Here is a 21,367-nt window from a genome sequence, read left to right on the forward strand (position 1 = left end):
CATCAGTTTCAGGGTGCGGGGACTACAGTAAAGTGGCAGTGGTGCATCAGTTACAAGCTACTCGACACCAGAGGCTGATATTAGACTCTGGGACGTACGTCAACAGGAAGCATGTAGTATGCAGTCGCGGAGTAATTTCTGTGTTGCATCGTCAGTGTGTGGGTGTGGGGACTACAGTAAAATGGCAGCGGTTACAAGCTACTAGAGACCTGAGGGCGAGATTAGTCTCTTGGAGATACGTCGGCAGGGAGCCTGTAGTATGCAATTGCGAAGCAATTTCTGTGTCACACAGGGGGATATCATTAAACATACTTTGCACATGAAATCAAGCATATCCCACATAATAATGGAACTGATTCAACTATCTGTGCAGATAGAAATGTAATAATTGTTGTCTTTACTTCTCATCCTGTCCGGTAAGTCTCCCTTGATCTAGGGCTCTGGGTGCCTGTTTTGTAACTCCCCCCATTTCCTAAACCTTGCCAGTCCTCTTCCTTCACCCCTCTCCCTTCCCCTTCAACCCTTCTGCTGAACCTTGCGTGAACATTGAAATACAAATACACACTGATTCATGGCATGCCTTTCTCATCAAACACCACCATTTGCATTGGTATTGTCGTAGTGTGCTGTTTACAGTGCCAGTCCAAAATGGTTTAAAACAAATGATCAGCGTGCCATCTGTCAGATAAGGTCACTCTACTGGTTTTTTACAGCAAAGGAATGTTGCAGTGGTGGAAATTTATTGACAGATAAGTGAGGCGTGTGGCCCAAATGTGATGAGTGATGGCAAAATGTTGAAGTGAGAGCTTTCAAGGATGGGTGGGGAAAATGCCCGTGATGAACCATGAGCAGGCTGACCATCAGTGATCTCAGATTATTTGGTCAATGTTGTCTACAAAAAGATTTGTGAACACCAGTGATTCACAGTTTCAACTTTAGCTCTGTAATTTTTGAATTTGGGTAGAACAGCTGTGCACAAAATTGTGTCTGAGAAGCTGCAATTTCCGAAATTGTGTGCTTGTTGGGTTCCCAGGCTGCTTACTGAGAAACAAGAAAAGGAAAGAATGGGTTGTGCTCTTTGTTCTTTTGACCAGTATCATAAGGAAGGTGATTTTTTTTTTCCCAGAATGTTCTCATGGGACAAGATGCCTCGCATCATCCCAAAGTCTACATGTCAGTCGATAGAATGGCATCACGTGGCATCATTGATCAAAGTCCAGGCCAAGCAGATAATCTCAGTGTGCAGTGTTATAGCAACTGTATTTTTGAATGTTATGGCAGTTGTGTTTTGGGATTGACCTGGAGTTGTGTTAGCCAGTTACTGCACTATCCTCAGTAAACTTCGACATGCAATACAAAATAAGCTACATGGCCTTCTGACGTCTGGCGTTTTGTTGCTGCATGACAATGCCAGACCCCATTGTGCCATTCACACCCAAAATCTGATCCGATCTTTTGGATGGAAACAGATTGTCTGCCCTGAGTACAGTCCAGACTTGGCAGCCAGTGGTTTTCACTTGTTTGACAACCGAAAGTAGTTTCTTCTCAGTGGCAAGTGCTTCACAGCAGATGACGAGTTGAAAGAAGCAGTTAAAGACTGGTTAGCTTCACAGACAGCGGACTTATGACTTAGGGATACAAAAGCTTGTGGAACATTATGTCAAACGTTTAAACAAATATGGAAACTATATTAAAAAATAGAGAAACATTTAAGGAATTAAATAAAAACAGTCTTTTGAAAATAAATCTGTGGTAGTTTATGTTCTATAAGAAATTGAACCTTACTTTCTGAATGACCCTCGTAGAAAATCAGGATCTTGAAGAATTTACGCAGTTATGATCCATCCACCCTCCAGCACCTTGGCAAGTTTTTGCAGCAGCACAAATATGGGCAATAGATGGAAGTTGTCAGAAAATCTCTTTAAGAAATTAGACATTTGTCTATTGATTAATAGAAATACTTTAATGTTGCACACAGTGCTTTTGCCACCAGTGATGTTAAACTATGTAGCTCAAGCTTAGTACCAATGATACAAAGGCTGCTCGTGATGAGTAGCTTAACAGTGACCATTACCCCACCTTCTTGGTGGTTTCATGTTGCCGACTAAAACCAAGTGAAAGACGTTGACTGAATCATCCAGGATGCTACAAATACTATTTTATAAGGGGCAGTCAAATGAAAATGAGGCAGTAAGTAAGTAAACTGTTTATTATTTCGAATGTAATCGCCATAACTGCTGATACATTTATCCTGTTGTGAGAGAAGATGGTCAGTGCAAAATGGAAAAATTTTGTGGTTGCCTGTGGAATTGCACATGCACCTCTTCGTCTGAAACAAATCGATGGCCACAAATGTCTTCCTTCATATCAAGGTTCTGATATTGAGAAGGCTATCTACACTTACAGTGAAAATGTGCTCAATTCATTATACAAAAAATTGCAGGCAACTGGTATATTTTGTGATCTGTCAAAGGCATTTGACTGTGTAAATCACAATATCCTTTTAAGTAAACTACAATATTATAGTGTAACAGGAAATGCTGCAAAATGGTTCAAATCTTATATCTCTGGCAGGAAACAAAGGGTGTTATTAGGAAAGAGACATGTATCAAGCTATCAGGCATCATCCAACTGGGAACTAATTACATGTGGGGTCCCACAAGGTTCCATTTTGGGGCCCTTACTTTTTCTTGTGTATATCAATGACCTTTCATCAGTAACATTACCAGATGCCAAGTTCGTTTTGTTTGCCGATGATACAAGTGTAGTCTTAGAAAGATCAGCCAATAAAATATTTGTGGACATTACTCACTGGTTCCTAGCCAATTCTTTGTCACTAAACTTTGAAAAAACACACTATATGCAGTTCAGAACTTGTAAGGGGTGTCCCACGAGTATATGTCTAACATACGATGACAAGAAGATAGAAGAAGTGGACAGTATTAAATTCTTGGGATTACAGCTTGATAATAAATTCAACTGGGAGGAGCACACCATAGAACTGCTGAAACGTCTTAACAAATCTCTGTTTGCAATGCGAATTTTGTCAGACATAGGGGATATAAAAATGAAAAAGCTGGCATACTATGCTTACTTTCATTCCATAATGTCATATGGGATTATTTTTTGGGGTAATTCATCAAGCCAAGCTAAAGTTTTCCGGGCACAAAAACGCGCAGTAAGAGTTATATGTGGTGTGAACTCAAGAACATCCTGCAGAAGCCTGTTTAGGGAACTAGGGATAATAACTACTGCTTCCCAATATATTTATTCCTTAATGAAATTTGTCATTAAAAATATATCACTTTTTCAAACCAACAGCTCAATTCATGGAATCGATACTAGAAATAAGAATAATCTTCACAAGGATTTAAAGTCACTTAGTCTTGTACAAAAAGGTGTGCATTATTCAGGAACACACATTTTCAATAACTTGCCAGCAGCCATAAAAAGCTTAACAACCAATGAAATTCAGTTTAAGAGAAGCCTAAAGGATTTATTGGTGGCCAACTCCTTCTACTCCATTGATGAATTTCTTAGTAAAACCAACTGATTTGTATATAAGTACAACATAACTTCTGCACAATTTCAGTGCAGTGATGTGTTCAGTGAAAATTTGTGTGTGTGTGTGTGTGTGTGTGTGTGTGTGTGTGTGTGTAAGTATAATCTAACTTCTGCACCATTTCAGTGCAGTAATGGGTTCATTGTAAATAAGTATTACAGTAGTTGTATTACATGTTTATTACCTTATAAATAAATAAACTTTTTTTTTTTTAAATTCAGTGCATTAGTATTTGTAAAATGACTCTTAGTGTTAATTAAAAAATGACGATTATTCCACTTGGGACCTGTGGAATGGTAGATTAGCTTATTTGTTTTAGTTGTAAATATTTGTCATGTATTGTTGTTTTTCTGACATGTTCCACATCCTGGAGGACCTCCTCACTACGGATCAATTGGAATGAAAGTAAATCTAATCTAATCTAATCTAACCAAGAATATGGAAATTGTGTGGGGAGATATCAAGACTGTAAGGAGGATGTGTAAGGGCTTCCTGGTAAAACTTCTGCAGCTTACTGAAAACAACCTTAAAAACATGTCATAAAGGTCAGCAAATTCAAATGGATAATGGCAAGAGCACAGTATCTTACAAAACAACAGAAAAAGTACTGTTTGGAATACATGTTGCTTCAGTGACTGCACATACACTGCCTGCTTAAGTGTGTGAAAAGTTGAAGTGCATAAGTTGACATGCCTTTCCAGCCAAAATGGCTATAATTACCAGCAATGAAGTCTTTCATACTCAGCATAAAATGTATAGTTGTTAATAGTCTTTAGTCTATTACCTAGTTTGGTGCAGCTCTCCAATGTTAATCTTTCCCATGGAAACTGTTTCTTCTCTGCATAACTGCTGCAATCTGCACCATTCGAACCTACTTGCTGTAGTCAAGTCATGGTCACCTCTCCTGTTTTAGCTAACGCACATCCCTCTAGTACCAAATTGATACCTCCAGTAGTTATTCAGTTTCCCCTTCTAATCTTCAGCATTCATCTGTAACCCACATTGCAAGGTCCATTTTCTTCTTGTCGGAACTGTTTATTATCCAAATTTCATTTCAGTAAAAGGCTACACGAGACACGTGCCTTCAGGAAGTAATTCCTATCTTCCAATTTTTATTTGGAGTTAGCAAATTTCTTTTTCACAAATGCTTTTATTGCTATTGTCAGTCTGCATTCCATGTTCTTTCTAATGTGACCATTGTCAGTTATTTTTCTGCCCAAATTGCAAATTTCATATACTTTTAGTGTCTCATTCCCTAATTTAATTCCCTGAGTATTACGTGACTTAATATGACTACAACCATTACCCTTACTTTCCTTTAGTTGATGTGCATCTTGCAGTCCTGTTAGCTCAATAGTTCTTCCAAGTCTTTTGACGTATCTGATACAATTGCAGTATCACCGACAAACCTCAAAATTTTTAAATATTCTCATAAACTTATTATTATTTTTTAAATTTCTCCTTGGTTTCAGTTACTGCTTGTGCAGTGTACATATGGAATAACACTGAATATAGGCTACAATCCTGTCTCACTCCTGCCTCAATTTTGAATTTCGTTTTAGATCCTTTGATGCTTATAAATGCAGTGTGGTTTCTATATAAGTTGTAGATAACCTTTCACTCTCTGAAATTTATCCTTGCTACCTTAAGAATTTCAAATAGTGTATTACAATCAACATTGTCAACAACTCTCTCTAAATATACAAATGCTATAAAAGTGGGTTTATCTTTCTTCAGTTGTCTAAGATAAATTGTAGGATCAGTCCTGCCTTGTCTGTTCATACATTTTTTAAGAACCCAAACTGATATTCATCGAAGTTGGCCTCTTTGTCTTTCCATTTTGCTATAAAAAAATTGTAATCTAAGTCTGTGATTGTTTTGACTGCCTCATATATCTTGCCCCTCCCATGAACCATGGACCTTGCCATTGGTTGGGAGGCTTGCGTGCCTCAGCGATACAGATGGCCGTACCGTAGGTGCAACCACAACGGAGGGGTATCTGTTGAGAGGCCAGACAAACATGTGGTTCCTGAAGAGGGGCAGCCGCCTTTTCAGTAGTTGCAGGGGCAACAGTCTGGATGATTGACTGATCTGGCCTTGTAACAGTAACCAAAATGGCCTTGCTGTGCTGGTACTGCGAACGGCTGAAAGCAAGGGGAAACTACAGCCGTAATTTTTCCCGAGGACATGCAGCTTTACTGTATGATTAAATGATGATGGCGTCCTCTTGGGTAAAATATTCCGGAGGTAAAATAGTCCCCCATTCGGATCTCCGGGCGGGGACTACTCAAGAGAACGTCATTATCAGGAGAAAGAAAACTGGCATTCTACGGATCGGAGCGTGGAATGTCAGATCCCTTAATCGGGCAGGTAGGTTAGAAAATTTAAAAAGGGAAATGGATAGGTTAAAGTTAGATATAGTGGGAATTAGTGAAGTTCGGTGGCAGGAGGAACAAGACTTTTGGTCAGGTGATTACAGGGTTATAAATACAAAATCAAATAGGGGTAATGCAGGAGTAGGTTTAATAATGAATAAAAAAATAGGAGTGCGGGTTAGCTACTACAAACAGCATAGTGAACGCATTATTGTGGCCAAGATAGACACAAAGCCCATGCCTACTACAGTAGTACAAGTTTATATGCCAACTAGCTCTGCAGATGATGAAGAAATAGATGAAATGTATGATGAGATAAAAGAAATTATTCAGGTAGTGAAGGGAGACGAAAATTTAATAGTCATGGGTGACTGGAATTCGTCAGTAGGAAAAGGGAGAGAAGGGAACATAGTAGGTGAATATGGATTGGGGGGAAGGAATGAGAGAGGAAGCCGCCTTGTAGAATTTTGCACAGAGCATAACTTAATCATAGCTAACACTTGGTTCAAGAATCATAAAAGAAGATTGTACACCTGGAAGAATCCTGGAGATACTAAAAGGTATCAGATAGATTATATAATGGTAAGACAGAGATTTAGGAACCAGGTTTTAAATTGTAAGACATTTCCTGGGGCGGATGTGGATTCTGACCACAATCTATTGGTTATGAACTGCAGATTGAAACTGAAGAAACTGCAAAAAGATGGGAATTTAAGGAGATGGGACCTGGATAAACTGAAAGAACCAGAGGTTGTAGAGTGTTTCAGGGAGAGCATAAGGGAACAATTGACAGGAATGGGGGAAAGAAATACAGTAGAAGAAGAATGGGTAGCTCTGAGGGATGAAGTAGTGAAGGCAGCAGACGATCAAGTAGGTAAAAAGATGAGGGCTAATAGAAATCCTTGGGTAACAGAAGAAATATTGAATTTAATTGATGAAAGGAGAAAATATAAAAATGCAGTAAATGAAGCAGGCAAAAAGGAATACAAACGTCTCAAAAATGATATCGACAGGAAGTGCAAAATGGCTAAGCAGGGATGGCTAGAGGACAAATGTAAGGATGTAGAGGCTTGTCTCACTAGGGGTAAGATAGGTACTGCCTACAGGAAAATTAGAGAGACCTTTGGAGAGAAGAGAACCACTTGTATGAATATCAAGAGCTCAGATGGCAACCCAGTTCTAAGCAAAGAAGGGAAGGCAGAAAGGTGGAAGGAGTATATAGAGGGTTTATACAAGGGCGATGTACTTGAGGACAATATTACGGAAATGGAAGAGGATGTAGATGAAGATGAAATTGGAGATAAGATACTGCGTGAAGAGTTTGACAGAGCACTGAAAGACCTGAGTTGAAACAAGCCCCCGGGAGTAGACAACATTCCATTAGAACTACTGACGGCCTTGGGAGAGCCAGTCCTGACAAAACTCTACCATCTGGTGAGCACGATATATGAGACAGGCGAAATACCCTCAGACTTCAAGAAGAATATAATAATTCCAATCCCAAAGAAAGCAGGTGTTGAGAGATGTGAAAATTACCGAACTATTAGTTTAATAAGTCACAGCTGCAAAATACTAACGCGGATTCTTTACAGATGAATGGAAAAACTGGTAGAAGCTGACCTCGGGGAAGATCAGTTTGGATTCCGTAGAAATGTTGGAACACGTGAGGCAATACTGACCTTACGACTTATCTTAGAAGAAAGATTAAGAAAAGGCAAACCTACGTTTCTAGCATTTGTAGACTTAGAGAAAGCTTTTGACAATGTTAACTGGAATACTCTCTTTCAAATTCTGAAGGTGGCAGGGGTAAAATACAAGGAGCGAAAGGCTATTTACAATTTGTACAGAAAGCAGATGGCAGTCATACGAGTCGAGGGGTATGAAAGGGAAGCAGTGGTTGGGAAGAGAGTGAGACAGGGTAGTAGCCTATCCCTGGTGTTATTAAATCTGTATATTGAGCAAGCAGTAAAAGAAAAATTCAGAGTAGGTATTAAAATCCATGGAGAAGAAATAAAAACTTTGAGGTTCGCCGATGACATTGTAATTCTGTCAGAGACAGCAAAGGACTTGGAAGAGCAGTTGAACGGAATGGACAGTGTCTTGAAAGGAGGATATAAGATGAACATCAACAAAAGCAAAACGAGGATAATGGAATGTAGTCAAATTAAGTTGGGTGATGCTGAGGGAATTAGATTAGGAAATGAGACACTTAAAGTAGTAAAGGAGTTTTGCTATTTAGGGAGTAAAATAACCGATGATGGTCGAAGTAGAGAGGATATAAAATGTAGACTGGCAATGGCATGGAAAGCGTTTCTGAAGAAGAGAAATTTGTTAACATCGAGTATAGATTTAAGTGTCAGGAAGTCGTTTCTGAAAGTATTTGTATGGAGTGTAGCCATGTATGGAAGTGAAACATGGACGATAACTAGTTTGGACAAGAAGAGAATAGAAGCTTTCGAAATGTGGTGCTACAGAAGAATGCTGAAGATAAGGTGGGTAGATCATGTAACTAATGAGGAGGTATTGAATAGGATTGGGGAGAAGAGAAGTTTGTGGCACAACTTGACTAGAAGAAGGGATCGGTTGGTAGGACATGTTTTGAGGCATTGAGGGATCACAAATTTAGCATTGGAGGGCACCGTGGAGGGTAAAAATCGTAGAGGGAGACCAAGAGATGAATACACTAAGCAGATTCAGAAGGATGTAGGTTGCAGTAGGTACTGGGAGATGAAGAAGCTTGCACAGGATAGAGTAGCATGGAGAGCTGCATCAAACAAGTCTCAGGACTGAAGACCACAACAACAACATATATCTTGCATACAAAGTGTAATAATTTTATCAGGGTATGTTCTGTCAAGGATCTTAATAATTCTGAGAGAATGTCATCTACTTCATGCCTTATTTCCACTTAAGTCTTTGTCAAATAATTCTTGTGGTATCATATTTCCCATCCCACTTTTATTTACTTCCTTTTCCATAAGAGGGTCTTAGAGTTAGTTTGATTTGTATGGCCCTTCTACGCCTATATATTCTTTCCACTTTAGTCATTCCTTCTTTTCTTAGTACTGGTTTGCCGTATTAGCTCCTAATATTCATACAGCTTCTTCTCTTTCCTCCAAAGTTCTTTAAATTTATATATGGGCGACATCCTACCTTCCCATAGTTATTAATGTTTCTGCAGCTATCTGTATCTCGTCGACCCATTCCTGCTTTGTACCTTTTGTACTTTCTGTCAGTCTAATTTTTTAGACATCTTATTTCCCTTTTGTTTATTTCGTTTGTGGTATTTTTGTATTTTCTCATTCTGTGAATTGAATTCAGCCTTACATGTGTTATCCAAGTATTTCTGCTAAGCCTTGTCTTTGTGTCTGTTTGACCTTTGGCTGACTATGTATTTCATCTATCAAAGCTACCTCTTAGTCTTTTATTGCATTCATTTCCCCTCATTCAGTCAATCATTGCATGATGCTGACTTTTAAATCTCTTGGCAACTGCTGATTCTTTTAATTTACAATGTCCTATCCTTTTAATTTCGTACTTTTCTGCAATTTGTTCAGTTTTAATCTGCAGTTCATTAGCAACAAAGTGTGGCCAGAGTCTGAATTTGCCTCTGATATCTTCCAGTGTCTCCAGCACTCGTACATCATACTTTTGGAGAATATAATACTCTCTCCTTCCACTCCATGAAGCATTAAACATACAACACCCATATTACTGATGAGGAATTTAATGGTGCAGTAGCACAGTGAGAGATGCCTCCTCAATACCTGACAGAATATGTTGCCATCACATCACTAATAGTGGGAAATCAGGCATACTAACAACATTCAACAAGATATGCCAAAAAGGAATTTTGCTAACCCAGAAGAAATAAAGTGTAACAATACAAATTATGAAACTGACAGAAACTTCACAGTTAGGAAATTATTAACTGATTAGCTTAATTGCCCTTCTATGCAAATTAAGTCTTTTGTCTTAGTGTTGGATCGACTTCTAGTAACATGTGAACAAGAAAATGGAATACTGCAGTTGGCTGTTTTAAATACCACCCTTTTAGCCATTGCAGTAAATGGAATTATAACTGCCACAGACACTAATGTTTATTGGCAGTATATGTTGACGAGATCTTTGCTTCTAGTACAGTTCCGCTCCTGGCCGGTCCAACAGATATCTCCAGATGCCTTTACGTGGAACACAGACATAGGTTAATGCATGGTTGTTGTATTTCATTGATGAAATCACATGTTGTACCCTTTTGCAAACTTAGCCCTTTTCATCCACATTGCAAATTGTACTTATATCACCAAACATTAACAGTTGTTAACTGTGCCCAGTTCCTGTTCTTACTACTCATTAGTAAACTGGTGTGAGTGTCACACATCAAGTAGACAAAGGCTACGTGTATACAGAAATTTATATTACTTTGGAAATATCTTCTGGGAGGAAATGAAGTCTCCAAAAATTCTGTGTATCATGTACCTTAACTTGACTACTGTTATGGGAGCATCATTATAGGTCCACTAAGCCATATGCACTAGTATTATTAAGTGCTGTATATCACAGTGGGATCTGGATCACAACAACAGCTTTTGTATATGAACCCAATAGACAGCCTTCTGGTGGAGGTAGGTTATACTCCATTGAAAATAGTGTTTCAGCAACTTCTAATTAATAGTGGGCCTGAAATAAATAAAATGCCAAAATACTTTTGTTATTCAGTCTTCTTCCACATACTAACATTTGGTTATTTAGAGATCATTTATAGAATGGTGGTCAGCTATGTTATGTTTTACTGGTGTTTACAAAGAGCCCTCTTAGGCCCTGGGCACTCAAGCTCTGCTCATGACAACGTTAGTCTCACCATAGCACATCCTCTCTCCTGCCACGTGACTGGATCTCAAGCATGCCATTAAGAATGACAGTTACAGGAATTTACCACTATTGATTCTTCTCTGTACTGCAAAAATTTGATGCTTCTGCAAGATATAGGCATATGGTTCCAAAGGTGGATAAACAGTTGGTATCCATATTTCAATAAGAATTTCTTCAAACACTACTCTCTACCAAGTGAATGTAGGCATTTGTGTAGTGGAATTGATAGTTCTACTTTGATTTTTCATCCATATCAAAACTTGCTCCATCCAAGAATCTCTTCAATACTGTGATTCTCAGCAGTCTCCTATATAACCTTTACAGAATAGGGAACACATTTGGAATTGAGCAACATTGGCATCCTAAGTAATGGTCACATTGATGAAGTAACTGAGGCAGTTTGTCAGATGGAACTGTTGATGCTTCGATCCCCTGGAGCTGGTGTAAGGATGTAGTACCTATGTTGCCAGGTTCTGCATAAATTGGAAGAGGTGTGGCAAATAAGCACCTATCTCAACATACTCAGGATGATAAGATAACACTAAATAAAAGAATTTATTCTATAGCACTTCCCAAGGAAAGTTGATTTTCCTGTATCATATTCATGCTGTACATTTTAAGCTCGCATGTGGATATATCTTCCTACTAGATACCAGATCAGGTGTCGCTGCATAAAAATTTCAACAATTCAAATATTGTTGAATGCCTAGATGTATGAAAGCCGTGGCACACAGTTAAAACAATCCTTACCACAGATTCTGATGGATGACTAATGCAAACAGTGTTTATTCTAACCCAAGAACACTATGATTTAATGGTTGAACAGTACCCACACATGGAAGACTAGGACCAACACAATTAGCGATACCCAATTGGCCGGTGGAACCTTGTGTTCCAGCATATATTGACATTACTTCCAATAGGTGTTGCAGCCACCAGGCTGCTCACGCAACTGCTGTTGTGTTAGCAAGCCGGGTGGCCTCTGGCAGATGAATTGAGCACAAACTTCATGCCTGAATTATGAAGCGGTGCGCACACAAAACTGGTAGTTCCAGCACTCTTCTTCCTTTATGAAGAAGTGAGCACTGCGCTCACATCCATTCTTCTGCGGTCGACGTAGGTTGTTGAGTCATGTGATTAGACACCACCGGTGCATAGGGTCATATGTGGCACAAGTGCGGACTGGTGTGCAGTGCGTACCTACCTGTGAGAGGCCATATAGGAGGACAGGCAATGCTGGTGCAGCTTCCATATCCACATCAGAGTCCAGACACAGGGAAGGAGATGGTAGCAGAACTGGTGGCACCAACTGTGCTGGAGGTGGTAGAGATGGAAGCATTGGCTGCAACAGTGTAGCCGGGTTCCCAACATGGCCCCTGACAGCTGAAGAAGGCACCCACAGCAGAAGAGACAGTTTTGAAAACATTGGCAGTGGCAGTGAAGGCGAGGGTGCTAGCCATGATGTACGAGATGGTTCGGCAGATGAAGGCACGAGATGGTGGAGGTGCACGCAGTGTGCAGCCGCCCACACGAGGTCATATCTGGTCGATGCATCGTGACACCCTCCTCGCAGCCATGTGGATGTCGCAAAGGCTTTGGCCATGCGTAATCTAGATTACTACTGGCATCCATTTTGCCTGTAATTTCATGGTGAACATGGGGTGTGGCAACGCATCAATAGATTCAGTATGGTGGCACAGTGGTTTAATGCCAGTATGTGACACTTCAAAATGCAAATAAATAATTGATGATTGAGAAAGCTCTCTTGTTAAAATTGTACTTTAACCCCGCACACTGTAAAACAGGAAATAGAGCACAAAGGTTTTGCAGATGATCCTCTTTAAAGTCACCAGACAATTCTGTGTCATCTTAATAGTTGATGCAGGAGAGAGAGAGAGAGAGAGAGAGAGAGAGAGAGAGAGAGAGAGAGAAACTAAAAAACTGCTGGTGCTCATGCCTCACCGAAAGACAAATGCCGGCATGGATAAAACCTAAATGGGGCATTGATAACTAGATGGCATTTAGATTTCTCATCTACCAGCAGCCGTAGATATGCATGTGCCAAGTCAGTCTTTGAACAATAATGCCCCCCCCCCCCCCCCCCCCCTACCCCATCCCAATAATTTTGCTAACAGCTCATCAGGGCAATACAAAGGACTGGTCTCAATCATTGACTGTACAGTAATAGATTTTAAAATCCACCTCAGAGGCATAATTTACTGGTAGGTTTTTTACTGTCACCTTTGTGTTGACCATTCACTGGAGGAAATAGGTTGAATAACATCAAGGGATTGAAGATTGATCTAATTCTGCATCTGGTTGATCCCGTAAAGTTACTGGCACCATGCGGGCCCAGGAAAAACAGGGGCAGACAAACTGTTTCATAGTAATACAGGTCTGAAATTCTGTTGCACAACCCAGTCCCAGAGAAAACAGAGAGGCAAATTTGGCACAGAGAGCACCTTACTGTTGATATGGAACTTTATCAAAAACCACATGCATTTCATCATTGATGGAGAATCCAAACAGCTTAAAAGCATCCAAACCAAACAGATTTTCAGTGTAAGCATTGTCAGCAAATAGGAATGTTAGTGAATGAACCACAGCCTTGTAAGTCACAGGTTCAGAAAACTGTCCAAGAATGGGAATCTGTTGCTTGTGTTAACTCACCAGCTTGTGTGACACTGGAGTCAGAGGGACAGAACCCAAATCTACGTAAATCTGAGATTTCATTGCTGTTCCACTTGTGTCCACCTGCATTTGAACGGTTTGTTAAACACATGCATTTCAGTGTATAACTTGTGTTATGATACTGTCACTGCTGACTCACCGAGCACATTCATGTTCATTTCATCCTCACTCAGGTTTGGAAAGGAGTTACATACAGAAGCAAAGTGACCTTTCTTATGGCACCTATTACACATTGCGCAGTGCTTGAGACACGTGGTCCATTCATGTTGAATGAAGCAGTGCGGGCATGAGACCAGCAGAGCATGTGACTGTTGCTGTTGTACATGTGACTGTTGCTGTTGTACATGTGACTGTTGTTGTTGTAATGTGGACTGCTGTTATTGTAGACGATGATTACATGTACGATACCGAGATGTCTGCTGGACTGTTGCAATAGTGTCTGTTCCATTTCAAACTGACTGAAGTCTGGGAGGGGGTGAGAGGAACTGATTTGTGAAACTTTGGACCAGACTTCTGTCTGACTACTTGCAGCCTGTGAAACTTCAAATGACTGATCTATGTTCAATACACCTGCAAGTGTAGAATTTTCACACTGTAGAGCTTGCTCTCGAACTTCCCTATCAGGAGCAAAACCTATGATTTGCATTTGTCACAAAGTTATGACGATGTCTAAGACCACGTAGTTCTGCTGCCCATGGCCTGTATGACTGTTTTGGCTGTTTTTGGGAGAGGTAAAACTCCACATGAGTAGCAATAATGAGAGTATGTTTACAGTGATAGGTGGAAAGTAGTAGCTCACACAGCTGACTGAAAGAAAGAATTGAAGGTTTTTGTAAGGAAGTGAGCTGACAACAACTGATAATGCAAGATGAAATTTACTACAAGAAAAGGACCTTGCACAGGTTTATGTCTGTCACCCAAGATACCTGGAAATGTTGCCGCATGTGTTTTTTGTAAGCATCCCAGTCTTCTGGTGCATCATTGTTTGGAGGAAACAGCAGTGGATATGTTGTTGATGGGGCCGCAGGTTTTGCCAATGTAGTTGTTAAACTGGAAATAGCAAATGTCAGCACCTGCTGTTGCTCAAAAAGTGATTTAAGCACTGCCTCTCCAGGAATTAAACTCAAAGAACCAATGACGGAAGTGAAACGTGGAGCTGAATCTCATTCTCATCGCCAAAAAAGTGTTCTGACCCAAGAACACTCTAAACTATTGCTCAAACAGTACAAGCACATGGAAGACAAGGTACAATACAATTATCAATACACAAGTGGCCAGAGGAGCCTTGCGCTCCAGCCTATATGGACATTAGATCCAACAGGGGGCATGACTGGCAAGCTGCGTAAGCACTGCTGTCGTATTAGCAGGCCATATGGCCTCTAGTGACCAAATCGAGCACAAACTTTACACACGAACTGTGAAGTGGTGTGCGCACACACAAAATTGGTAGTTACAGTACCATTAAAATAACTACAAGAAAGCAGTTATTATCACAAGTCTAATTTCCTTGTTAGGAAAATTGAATTTCTCAATAGATACAACTTGAGAACCCTGTATCCCTGAAGGCTTTCAATCCTAGTGTATTTCATATGTTCATTACCATCTTCTTCATTTTTTCTTTACTGTACTTTTTATTTAATCATGTCTCTTCATTTACCATATTCGTATTTCAATAATTTGTTACATAGGTAGAGCACCACCATTTAATGCCATAAATTGCCTTTTTCCTCCAGAAATCAGAAAAACCACATGTAATGTCTCTCTTAATTTTTCCTTATCCCTTACAGTGACCCTTCCTTGTTGACAACATGGGGAGATCGTGCCCTCTGCAACAAGATTCTGTTCTGGGAGAAAGGGGAAGGGGTGGCTCACAGGCCATTCTTATACTGACATGCAATCTCTTATACAGCTATTAGTGTTACTAGGAAATGAGTGACTAATAACCCCATTGTTAAATCTGATTAATCCAAATTCTTTCACTACAGTTTTAAGAATTTTTGTGAACCATCTTTTCAGTGGAGAAAGAGTAGTAATGCAAAAAAATTTTAAATTCAGTTGCAGACAACCATATCGCCAATGTGACATTTAATATGCTCTGACAGATTGTTGAGGTCTTATGTAGCCTTGTGTATTAGTCCTTTCTGTGTTAATGTTAATTTATTGATTTATTTAGGGAGATTGTATTTGATCCTAGTGTGACATTGTAACATACTTATATAACACAGGTGTGGTTTTTTTTTTTTTTTTTTTTGGAAAGAGAAATGATGATGTATATGTTGTAAAGCATTTTTCAAGGTACGAAATTCTGTTATTAAGATGGCTCTGCTGGATATTCTAGAACAAGCAACCAGTATAATTTTTTTTAATGCTTCAGTATGCTAAAAACTCTACCACCGTAAGTCCAACTTCCCCAATAAATGTTCTATATCACCTATCTCAGGAATCGTGCATACTGAAAATGTGACTGACCTAAGACTTTATATTAATAGTAGGATATGGATTTTCCACATAATGTAACTCTTTCTACTTCAAATTATTCATTGATAATAGTAGACTATCCTTATACCTCTTGAAGTTTAAGAAGCTCTGAATTATGTATACTGAGTCTCATCAGATATCTTATTAACTAATTTTCAGTAAGAAAACTGCTACTAGTTTTTATTCCTATGCTTGTATTAACTGTAAAAAGGACAAAATTTGCACCTTCTGACAATGCAAATGAAATTTTTTACATATATGAGAAACAACAGAGGATCCAAAATAGAACTCTGTGGTGTGCCGCGTTTGATTCGCTTTCCAGATTACAACATTCAAACCTGCATGTGGCCATCCTGATTTAGGTCACTCCAGCCAAGTGTCAGGATGGTTCCTTTGAAAGGGCATGGCTGCATTTCTTCCCCATCCTTCCCTAATCTGATGAGACCGATAACCTCACCTTTTAATCTCCTCCCCCATTTCAACCCAGTCCAACCTGTGTCTGATTGGTTCACATTCTGAGTGCATATTTCAACATGAACAACATGGAACTGAAGCATTTTGTTTTCTCCCATGCATATAAGACAAAATGAAACTGATATGCCTATTATTCCATAATATCTAAAACGTTACATCTGTATCTACTTGTACACTCTGCAAGGTACTGTCTTTTGCACGGTGGATGGTACATTGTATTTTTTATTTTCTGTTTTGTCCATTTGCATATTGAGCGAGGGAAAAGTGGCTATATAGGCCTCTGTATAGACCCTAAAATCTCTCTTATTCTCATGACAGCTACATATGATATAAGGTGGTGTCAGCATAGTCATGCAGTCTTCTTTGAATATGAATTGTCGAAATTAATGCATTGTGGCTTCACAATTTTTCATCAAAGATTTCCATTTAAGTTCCCTTAGCATTACTGTTGCACTTTCATATTGACTCTGCCAACCTGTGGTGTATCCTAGCCGAATGTCTCAGAATTTGTTTGATGCCCGTCGTCATGCCTACTTGAAAAGGACCCTCAACACAGCAACAGTACTCTAGATTTGGTCACAGTAGCATCTTGTAGGTGATTTGTTTTACAGACATGTTGCATTTTTCCAGAATCTTTCCAACAAATTGAAGTTTTTCATTTGCCTTCCTGACTGAATACCGATTTTCTGTAACTGTCCCATTTCATATCGCATCCTAGTATTTCTCCTAAATACTTGTACAGTGTGTTGTGTTGAAGATATTCTCCACTAAGCTTCTAGTCTGATGTTATTTGGTTCTTTCTCTTTGTTGTAGGCATTATGTCACATGTATTCCCATTTAAAGCGAGCTGCAATTCATTTCACCATGTGGAATTTTTGCGCAAGTCTATCTGCAGTAGAACAGTGCCCATCTGCTATAACTTACCAAGTCCTGTCAGTCAAATGTTCATTGAGCTAATTACATATATGTTCAGAGGTACTCTGTATGATTGTATCTTGGCTATGATGAGACATCATGATTCACACGATCCGAAACAATACACAAATAAACGAATACTCTCAATCTTATAAATTTTGGTTAATTGATTCTAGTATATCATCTACACAGCCAATTCAGTTCACAATCATGTTTGAAATCCAAATTATTTGCTACTTTATTTTTTTTAAAGTGGTAGTTTTATAAGTTCTGTTGTGCACTGTATTTTCTTTCTCTCATGAGATGAATCAGTAAGTCTTTATCAATGTTTTATCACCTTGTTTGTGAAGTGACTTGATAATGGCATATTTAAATGTGTTTGGGAAGATGTTGCTTTGAAAAGATTCATTATTTAAGTAAATTAAAACATTACAGCATTCAGCTGAACTGATTTTATTTTACCACTAATTACAATGTAATCACTAGGCTAAGCGTTTAGTTTTAAGAGAGTTGAAAACTTATTTTGGAGATGTAGCAAATAGTTGAATTTTATCAAACTTTTGGAACGCTGAAACTGTAGGCTACCTAAAAAATATGTTGTCAGGCTTAATTTGTCTCCTACACACAGAAAAAAGTCATTAAAAGTATCTGCAATTTTGGGAACTATCATTGATCACTTCATTGTTTACCTCATTTCCTCACTAATTTTTCCTGTCCCATTGTTGTGCACTGTTCCAAATAGGTCTTACTTGTTGCCAGGGGAGCTTATTTTTTTCTTGAATAGGATACTTTTTGATGATCTGATGACTTGGCTTGTAATTTTACAAACAATTTGTAACGTGAAATAAGCCCATTATCCACTGTGTCCCTTGATGCTAAGTAAACTCTTCTGACAGTCTGAGTAATATTCTGATACCCGACAAAAAGTTTGAAGTGATAAATTGAAGCAGATAGTCTGAATATAAGAAGTCAGTAACAAGTAGTGAAAAGGAAAAATAAATTATCGAAACTTGTCAAATGTAAAGCTGGATATGTTTTTACAGTAGGTTTAATCCTGTAATAAAGGGTGTACATAAAGTCCGGGAACACTTCCAATTATTTATTGCATAAGAACCAAATACTGTACAGATATCATACATATGTCATTTTGAAGAGAAACCCTGAAAGTGTTTTTTAAATGTATACTGCCAAAGCGTAGTTTGGTAGTTTGCCGATAGTCAGCGCTAGTTGCAAACATGGCGAGTTCAGGTGCGGAGTGAGCTTTCTGTATGTTGGAGTTTGACAAAAACAAGTGTGCTACAGCTGTTGAACGTATGTTTAGAACCATGTACAGTAAGAAGCCACCAACAAGGGAGACCATTTACCTCTGGCACAGAAATTTGTTACGACGGGTTGCTTGTGCCCAGCAAAGAGAAGCGGATGTCCCAGTGTGAGTGAAGTGAATGTGGAGCGCGTACGAGATTACCGTATTAATGTCTGCCGGGTCACTCCTGGTTCGCATATCAAATGTTTGTAATTAAAAAAAAAAGAATAAATAAAATAAAATAGAACAATCAGAGTTTCTCTTCAAAATGCAATATGTATGACATATGTACAATGTTTAGTTCTTGTGCAATAAATAATTGAAAGTGTTCCCGAATGTTGTATACACCCTTTTATGTGCTAAGAAAAGAATCTTGTTGTTTGATTTATTGCTTTACAATTGCTGAGCTATGACTATTTAAGACATATGATTCTTCAGATGTAATATATTCACTTTTCTGATTAAAACAGGAATTGTCAAAATCATTACTTTCATGATGGTACACTGCTGCAGTATGTGGTGGCCACCAGCAGAATCCATTAGTGGCTTTATTAACTTGGCAGTTTTCATGCTATTTAGTGGATTGACAATATGTAATTTCCTAAATGCCATTTTTGATGGCCCAGGATACCTACCACCAAACTGGCAACCAGTGAGTAATCTACTCAACAGTTTCTTTACTGTAGATGTAAATTAATTGGGACTTCAATGTAATTATCTTCACATATTGTTATGGTGAAATGCACTGAAACACACTATGCAGGTTTATGACCAAATGTAACCAGTTATTATCATTAAATGTAACCAGGTATATGTATTGAACCACTTATTATTATTGAATCTTTATCAGATTAAGTAGTGTTAGTAAGGTCAGTTTTGGGTCAACCTTGTTTTGTCATGAGCTAGTGTCACTTAAAACTCTTTCAAAATTCAGAATCAGTGTTGTTAATTAGTTTTGTACATTTCTAGCAGTAACTGAAGACTTTGTTCTTTTCTCTTTTGATGGTGGATAGGAGAATCCAGATGATTCGGAATACCTGCAGTTCTGTAATGTGTGTCATGGTTATAAAGCTCCAAGATCTCACCATTGTGGGAAATGTAAGTATATGGGTTTTGCTGGGAGCCAGGAAAGTTTCTTTGGCACTGGTTTTTATCTTGAGCATTTCTTAAAATGCATGGTTGGAAACAAAAGTAAACAACTGTAAAATGTTTGTATTGCTGTCGGCTGCCAAATGAATGCAGACATTAACGTAACACACTATTTTGACAAGAGCACCATGTCATCATCTTCAGGTGATACTGTAGAATGAGCAGCTTTGCTACATTGTGCATCCTTTATAGTCTTAATACTCCCTACCCCCTTCCTCACTGCAGGGCCGAGCATCGTGTCAGGTGGTGTGGTGGAGGGGATGCACTCACTGAATGCTGGGTGTGAACTCTGCTCCCTTAGTGCTTCTGTCATCCCGGTGGGTTCGGAAATCATTCGCAGTCAAGAGTGTGACTGCAGTTGATTGAGTAGTGGGTTCCGTGCTTCACTGAGAGTGAAACTGCTATCTCTAAGGATCAGGCTATAGACAGCTTGCATGTAAACAGGTTCTGTTAGAACACAGTCGCAAAATGATGAAGGCTGTTGTAGCTCTTCTGTTTGTTCATACTTCAATTTTATTCGTATCTCATGGAGTTCCTTGTAGCTGTACGATCTGCAAACACAGATTTTGTTGGTTGCTTGAGTTCAGTATGTCTCCCGTGCTCCTGGCACCTGTCATCTTCTGTCTGCACAGTCTGCCAAATTTATACCTTATCATATTTGAATGGAATGTGATACACACACAGTTTATGGTACCCCAAGTCATCCTTACCAAACAGAATAATGCATGTGTGTTTGGAAGTTGTCAGAGAAAGCATTTAATGTCATGTTGTGTCAAAATTGTCAGTTTTGTTCGACACTTTGCCAACTTATGATGGATACACCATTGTCTTAGCCATATTGTTGTGTTCTATTTTCTCGGACTGCACCTTCTGCCTGAAAGTCGTATGTCTCCCTCCGTACCCATTCTCCTTGAATACATCCTTAGTACGCAGTATCTTGGCTCAGTGTAACATTAAATGCCTTTTCTGTCCGCCTCTGAAAGTTTGTGCCCTATTAGGTACAGTGATGGGGTTTCATAAACTGGGTTTCTACTGTAGTTCATCCAAGTTGGTGGGGCAGACATGAGCAGACTGTGCAGACAATCAAAGAAATGTGCCGGAAGCACAGGAGACACACCAAACACAAGCAACCGAGAAAATCTGTGGTTGCGGAACATTATGTTGCTACAAGGGATTGAATGAAATATGAACAAATGGAGCTGCGAAGATAGACTGTGTTCATTGTGGGTCTGTATTCTAAAGGAGGCTGTTGAAATACAAGTGACTGATAGCCTGAGGAATAAAGGCAGTGGCTTTACTCTCGGTAAAATATGGGAAGGCAAGTCTTCTCATTGTGAGGATGCTCTGCCTGTCCTCTTATTACCAGAGTCATTAACACATCACAAAGTTATGATTTCATTCATAGGCAGTATTTTTGCAGTAAGGTGGTATATATTTTTGCAATATGAAATTGTCATCACTGTGACAGATTAATCTGTCATGAGTGGAACTCTACAAACCTTAGGAAAATATAATTTATTAGAAAATGGCAGCAGAGGCTTTTTATCA

At 39.0% G+C, this 21,367-nt stretch overlaps 1 protein-coding gene across 2 annotated transcripts in view; it reads left to right on the forward strand.

Annotated features, from left to right (window-relative positions):
- LOC124625289 (palmitoyltransferase ZDHHC6) overlaps positions 1-21,367 on the forward strand; it is a 127,191-nt gene that overhangs the window by 22,539 nt on the left and 83,285 nt on the right. For both annotated transcript variants that reach the window (XM_047149160.1, XM_047149159.1), the window contains exons 2-3: positions 19,141-19,322; positions 19,684-19,768. In XM_047149160.1, the coding sequence (XP_047005116.1) occupies positions 19,141-19,322; positions 19,684-19,768 (267 nt within the window). The remainder of the gene's footprint in view (positions 1-19,140; positions 19,323-19,683; positions 19,769-21,367) is intronic.

Source organism: Schistocerca americana, chromosome 1 (assembly GCF_021461395.2).
Source record: "Schistocerca americana isolate TAMUIC-IGC-003095 chromosome 1, iqSchAmer2.1, whole genome shotgun sequence".
Taxonomy (NCBI): Eukaryota; Metazoa; Arthropoda; class Insecta; order Orthoptera; family Acrididae; genus Schistocerca; species Schistocerca americana.